At 32.1% G+C, this 6,971-nt stretch overlaps 2 protein-coding genes across 2 annotated transcripts in view; both read right to left on the bottom strand.

Moving 5' to 3' along the window:
• Positions 1-485: 485 nt before the first annotated feature.
• LOC139905528 (TOG array regulator of axonemal microtubules protein 2-like) lies at positions 486-3,978 on the bottom strand. The gene is made up of 3 exons (XM_071888934.1): positions 3,698-3,978; positions 2,007-2,305; positions 486-1,941 (listed from the first exon to the last, which is right to left on the bottom strand). Exons 1-3 carry the CDS (start codon positions 3,976-3,978, stop codon positions 1,481-1,483), a joined length of 1,041 nt encoding a protein of 346 aa, XP_071745035.1. The 3' UTR covers positions 486-1,480.
• Positions 3,697-6,971, bottom strand: part of LOC121118576 (TOG array regulator of axonemal microtubules protein 1) — a 25,062-nt gene continuing 21,787 nt past the window's right edge. Inside the window, exons 4-5 of the mRNA XM_071888933.1 lie at positions 5,786-6,129; positions 3,697-5,715 (exon numbers count right to left, since the gene is read on the bottom strand). Of these exons, the coding sequence (XP_071745034.1) occupies positions 4,944-5,715; positions 5,786-6,129 (1,116 nt within the window). The 3' untranslated portion in view covers positions 3,697-4,943. The remainder of the gene's footprint in view (positions 5,716-5,785; positions 6,130-6,971) is intronic.

Genomic DNA, 6,971 nt, shown 5'->3' with positions numbered 1-6,971 from the left:
CTTTTCAAGCAGAAATACAATATTTTTTACTCGTTAAGGCTCTTAAGTTGAATCTGTGTTACTTTTTAGAGACATTTCACGACAATTGGGCAGATTTTTTGTTAAAGAACAGATGTTTCACTCAATTCAGTCAAATTGTATGAACTCACTGAATGCTTCAATTGTATCTCATGGTCACATGATGATTATTAAATTATTATTTACTATTTATAAAGAAGAAGGTAACATCAACCAAAGAATGGTTTTTACATTTACTGTAAGTTATGTAATTTTCACACCCCTAAGTATTTACTGCTGGCCTTAGGTTTAACGTGCATAATGGCACTAATGAAGATTAACGTAATTTTAATTTAAGTCAAAACCACGCTGGTAGTATTTACTCATGAACTTTGACCACAAATTAAATTTAAATATCCATATAGACTTTTCAGTTTCGTTTTTTCTAAGGTATTTTTTTTGTCAAAAATAAAACTCGATTAAAATCATTTATAATTACCGATTGCGTATCCAACACACATACTATATTTCAAGAGTCTATACGCAAATGAGTACATAAAATATAATCATTACTATCTTGAAAAAAAGGACAGTGAATCATATTTTAATAATTAATATGATTTGACTCTTATTAAGATATCAATAAATTGTCACTATGCAACAAAATTTAGGTATTGGAGCACTCGCCGGCTAAAACCTATATTTATTATTGTTATTTAAAGCGTAAATCAATAAAATAACCCTTGATACCTTCGATACATATAGGTATGACCTTAAAAGCCTTTTTTTAAATCACTTTATAAGGGTATACTTTTGATTTAGGCCCATATTTCGATATGAAAGAACTGGAGAGATTAAGAAGGAATGTAACGTTATGTAAAAAAAAATGCTCCGAAATTAGATATAATTAATTAATTTATTTTATAAGTAACTCCGATTAAAATATTATTCATGCCCGATGTATTTTATTAGTATTAAGTCATTATTCATCTAGTCCACTTATTTATATCTAATTTTGGAACTTTTTTTACGCAACATTGTATTGCTTATTTATTAATCTTTATTCAATAAGGAAACTGACAAAATATATCAAAATCGACCTTTTTTTTGCCAGCAAATCTTTTAAAGTTGTAAAATAAGGTTTATGCTTTTGTTTTGGCTATAATTTAAAGCATTTGAAAGAAGTATTAGCTTCCAAATAAGATTATTCATTGTACTCAATTTTGTAGTAATTAAACACATTTTTTTAGGCATATACAACAGTGTTATAATCAATTTAATTTAACTTCTTTTTTTTTCCATCCATATCATTTATCTTTACACCGAAATATTGCATTGAATTGAAATTCTAGTCTAAAAATATGATTTAAACAAGGCTCTAATGGTCAAACCTATATTGGTTTTAATGGTCATTTTCTGTAATCTTAAATAACAGTAATAAATGTGAGTTTCAGTTGGCTAGCAAAAATTATATTGCATAGTGTTATCTTAATGATTTATAAACACGATCCACTTCTCGATCCGATTTGAGGACATTCATCAAATTATCATGGAAACCCTCATTTCTCAAAAGCTCAGAAAACAAACGTTTCCCTTCCATTCGAGTCTCTAGGTTTCCTTCAAGAAAAAACTGTGCTCCAGAGGAAATAATGGCCTCTAAGATTTCATGATTTGTTTTATTGCTTGAAGATTCAAACATTCTCTCGTGTCCCAATTGTTGTACGAGATCTGCCAATAACTTAGCTGCTACTGAACGGCTCATGGAACTCTTATGTAATGAGGACAAACGACAAAGAATGTTTGTCACCTTATAAATAGATATGTTGTTAAGCATGGCCTCAAGGGCATCTTTCGCGTCGGAGCGAATAAATTTGTTCGTGTCAGAGGATTTGAGAAGAAGGGCGTCAGCCACGTCCTCCAATTTATTGACCTCCATTAATTGACCTAATTAAAAAGCAAGATTTGTCGTGAATGAGTTAAAACGTTGACGTATAAGAAATTCATCTTACCAAGATTTAGAAAGAGGTAAGTCAATGATTGAATTGCGGAACGGCAGAGTTGAGAGCGAAGGTTTTTTGAGAAATTCATGAGAGATGACAGAATTGGTATTAGGTTGTGGGATACAACGCTTTCACTAACGGAAGAGAGCTGAACAATAGTTTCCATTCCTTGGATTTGAGATCGCCAATCTGCCGTCCTAAGTTTCCTTACAGCCATTTCCAACATTTCATCCGAGCGATTCTTTATTTCAATGTTCCTTTCCTGACTATTATTAAGAGTAAGATTTGTCTTGTAGGAGTCGTTTTTCCTTTAAAAAAAAAAAATAATATTTATAAATATAAATGGAATATTAAATCGTCCCAAAATACGCAATTTTTCACCCAACCACCTCAAAATTTGATGAAATTTAGCACACACAAATATTTTGAAGTGTAACCTTCAAATCTAAGAATTTTTTTTATAAGATTAATGTTTCTAGAGATATGGAGCCCTTTATTTTGGCAAAAACTGTAGTGTACACCAAATTTCAAACTGTCATATCTTCTGAGTCTGTGGTTCAATTTTAACCAACAAAAGTAGGTCTGAAAAATATAAAAATATATGAAAAAAATTATCATTCCTATATTAAGACCTGAAATGTGGCCTGGCAATTGAGTTTTATCCCTATCGGTTAATGAATATTGCACATCATTTTAATCTGAATGCAGGCAAATGAACTCGGATATAGTAGACATTAGAGAGAGATTAAACTGTGAAATTGGACACCAAGGGTAAGAATAACAGTCTCTAACCGGAACCAGAAGCCGGAGTACACATGAGAGATGTAGCTGAAGTTAATATTCTTTAACTTTTTATTCGTGGAAGACTTTTGAGATAGGCAATGTTGCTTTGGCGAACTTGGTAAGCTTTGAACTCTACTTACCACCAGATTCAGCAGATCGAGGTCAGGGCTCTAGGAATTCCTCAAGGCTGGACCCATCGTGATAGATAGTATTTGATTTGAGCCCTGGCTGCTTGACAATGTCCTAGGTGTCATGGGGGTGTGGATCAAAGTTGCAATCTCCAACCTTTTTGTTTCCATCTTTGTCCAAAAGTGAGATATATTGGTTTGCAATAACTCATTTGAAGGATAACTAGAAAAGCTTTTGACTCATGTGCACAACTTTATGATTGAAAGTATCTGCATCTCTCACAAATGCAGTCAAATAAGTGGTGCAAGACTGTTTCGCTACCCAGTACAATATTTGTATGTAAATTTGGAAAGTATAAAAACTTTTGCATTCAAAATATTTGGATTTGAATTATAAATAAAATTAATATGACTAGGATAAAACCTGATTTGCCAGGTCCATTTCAAGGCCAAAGACCATAATATAAGGTATTGCCCCCAAAACAAGCTAATTTATATTAATAACGTAAAGTTTGTGTGTGACGACACCTCATTTTTGATTGTGCACTTATTATCTTTACTCCTTGATCTAAGAAATAAAAATGTGGCAACGGGCGTGTGTAGCTAAATTTAGAGCGTCATATTAAAAAAGAAAAAAAAATGGGAGTACATATTTTTTGTCTATTTGTTTGTCGACGCCAAATAACTCTGAGCAATGCAATGTATAAAAATAAGTTCAAAATAAAACTTTTTTCACAACTTTTTATATTTAAGAAACTTGCAAAGACTCTTCCCTCCCTAAATTCATACCTCGTGGGAATACCCATGGAAAACAAGGAGTTCTTTTTATAGTCAATCCCTTCCTTTTGAGTCACCATTTCAATTGAATGATTAATACCCTTTTCATTGGCTGCTTCATTGTGAAAAAGAGATCTTCGTTGAAGGGATATCACTTCATTGACAGAATCAATACTGTTTGTATAGGAGTGAATGTGTCTCCGGTAGTATGGATCCTCAATTTCAGAGTCTGAATATATATGTTTTGGCTCTTCGACATCGGAGTAGTCTTCTTCTGCCTTATTTCTATCCATCGATAAAGATGAAGAAGAGTTCTTTGGTAATAAAAAGATAAAAGATAGACGTTCTCACTCTGATTAGAAGTTACATAGATGCCCTAAGGTGGGGTCAATCGAGTTTAGTTGAGTGCTCGTTTAATTAATTTTCATTTGATTTAGTTACAAAACATTCACTCTAAAAACTTAAACCTAGCCCACACTATGTGGCTAACAAACTGTATAAATTGGTACAAGAGCAAAATCTCCCATAAGACAAAAAAAAAGAAAAAAAGAAGGGCAACTGAACATGGATACTTTGTAACTATTTAATTATAATGGCTCAACCATTTTCACTCTGTTATACTAGTCAACAAATGTTTCCCCTTGTCTTGAGATGGTTTGCCCTTGATTAATTTCTGCTCCAAAAACATAAAAATGACCTTTCTAACACAACATGTTTGCTTTCATGGCCAACAGAGGGCAATATTTCATTTTCTACAGACAAAGCTCGATAGCTTAGTATTGTTAAAAAGATCTTCAAGCATTCAATCTTAAATAGCCTTTAAAATATTAATTTTTTAGGCGTTCATTGAAAAAAAAATCAAATTGTGTGTCTATACGTTAGAACAAACAACAAATTTCTATCATCATGATAAAAATTATTAACTTATTTGACTTCCACAGAAAATGTTCTTTTTACAATGTATTTTCTCTGAGTAGTAAAGAGATAGAGAAACATTTAAAACAATTTTTGAATCTCGAAAAATGTATCTATGTATATACAAACTATAGTTTTTGCTTTCTTTTATTATTCAGATACTTTGAAACGAAAAATAACAATGAATCATGTCATAAAATACTCTGTAAACCACCATTTAAGCAGAAACTTTGGATTATAAAAGTCCTTTTTATGGTTCTCTGGGTAAAGTTACAGAAACGCCCTACCTAATGTTCTCTATTCAAAATTTCTTAAAATAACCCCCATTTGAATGGTCAAACGTCTATCTTTCCTCTCTGCTAGATAGAGATTGGCATAGTAATTGTCTCTTGGATTGATTACAATTCTCACTCAGACTTCTCAATTCACTTGAAGTCTTTTTTTTAATCAGTCTTCTTCTAGGTGCTCTTGATTTCGTCAAAGGGGGCTGAAGAGAATTAGTTGATGAAGATTTTTGGATACCATGTAAGGATTTCTTCAAGTTTGGAGGAGTTGAGTGCACATTTTTTCGAAGAGCCCCACGTCCTTGAAGAATCCAATCAATGTCTGGTTCATTCGTTAATTTATTTTTAATCATCAGTCTTTGATTGTACATTTGCCTAGGAATTTGAAGGCCATACTCCACGGATCCATCTTCCAAAATCTTGGGGAGTAATTTTCTAGAAAATCGACACTGTAGAGCATCAATGATTCTTTCTGATTGATATGGATTTTCTATTAGTTCCGACACGTTTTTATAAATGACTTTGCTCCTTTGTGGCCCCAGAGCTTGGCCAATTACTGCAATGCATTCCAACGCTCCTTGACGGACACGTTTTTTGGAGTCATTTACAGAAATAATGATGTGCTTGGATAACTCAAAAAGATCAAATTCACTGCTAGGAAATGTCAAAAGACCATATATAATGTAATTGATAATTTCTTCTCGCTTAGAAGTGGATTTATGGTTTAGTTCATTCACCAAGGTATTGGCGACTAATCCTGGCCCTATTGAAGACATCATTGACTTCAAGAATTGATAAAGCTCAATATTGACTTGAGGGATCGACTCAGGTCTAGGTATGTAAATATATATAATAATTAGCTCATCATTCATGGATTCAAAATGAGTGTGATTCATCTTACCTGATTTTCAATAAATTTTGAATAAGTACATGAAAATGATTGCGCACTTCTCCGGCTGTTCGTTTATCGTACAAAAACATTTGTTGGATTTCCAAGGATATCATCACTACTCTTACATTGGGATCATTCATAAGGGAACCAAGGAATCTAAGAAAGCTGTCTATATAAGGATACATCAGATGCAACTCCTCGTTGGAGATACTCGTTAAATATTCTTTTAATTGTTCCATTCCTTCTGCTCGAACTTTTCGGTTATAATGATTGTAAAGGGAATTCGTGATATGAGATGGGATAATCCCGAATGAGTCCCGATTTATATTCCGTCTTCTTATTGCATAATGATCCTATAAAATAAATTAATATTCTTTACATGAACTCCTTTTATGTAGATATTTCATTTTTAAACTTCATAAATTGATAGTGTTTTAATAGATCAAATGTGGTTTATCAATACAAAAGCATTTTTGAACAAAAGACATTCCTAATTCATTTTTTGACTTTATAAATAAAAACAACTCCATATTTTATTGACATATTTTGATCAATGATACAATTCACATTCAAATCTCTGGGATGTGTTGAGATTCTTTAGAAATATTAATTATAGAGCAGATAATATATCCATGGAACTCGAGATATCTGGAATAAAAACCGGTCCAATCAGTCCATGGACTGATTGGACCAGTCCTATCGCTCCTTAGGACTGTCTATCATTGGGTACGGTCCTTAGGACTGTCGGTCCATGGCACGGCCAGTGTTTAACTGTTAGTTCTTGGAATTTTCATTAAAATATCGATGGTTTATTAAATCAAATAAGATATATCAAATCCTATATAACGACAGACACAACACTACTTGGGACCGGTCCTTCAGACAGTCGGTCCTTCGGACTATCAGTAGTAGTATTTATTAAAAAAGAAGAAATAAAGTTGATTGAAAAACTCAAGGACCGAAATTTATTAGTTTATAAATTCATAGCTGCAGTTTTAATAAGATATGACATTAATACAGTAGAATTAGCCAATGTCTACAATTAGAGTAAAATAGGACCCTAATATATTTTGTTTAACATTTAAAAATAAATCAAAAAAATTTAATGTTTGAAAAAATTTTCAAAAAAATTGAGTTTTCAAATTTTTTAAAGAAAATTTTAATTTTTGGATTTTTTTTTTTCAAAAAAAATCCA

This window comes from Lepeophtheirus salmonis, chromosome 5 (genome assembly GCF_016086655.4).
Source record: "Lepeophtheirus salmonis chromosome 5, UVic_Lsal_1.4, whole genome shotgun sequence".
In the NCBI taxonomy this organism is placed as follows: Eukaryota; Metazoa; Arthropoda; class Copepoda; order Siphonostomatoida; family Caligidae; genus Lepeophtheirus; species Lepeophtheirus salmonis.
The sequence above is the reverse complement of the archived record's forward strand: the minus strand, read 5'-3'. Positions and strand labels throughout refer to the sequence as shown.

Coding starts and splice junctions, on each gene's coding strand:
- LOC139905528 (XM_071888934.1), bottom strand. CDS start 3,978: ATGGATAGAAATAAGGCAGAAGAAGACTACTCCGATGTCGAAGAGCCA. Junction 2,306..3,697: donor TCCATGGGTATTCCCACGAG/GTATGAATTTAG, acceptor TTTTTTTTAAAG/GAAAAACGACTCCTACAAGA. Junction 1,942..2,006: donor TTACCTCTTTCTAAATCTTG/GTAAGATGAATT, acceptor CTTTTTAATTAG/GTCAATTAATGGAGGTCAAT.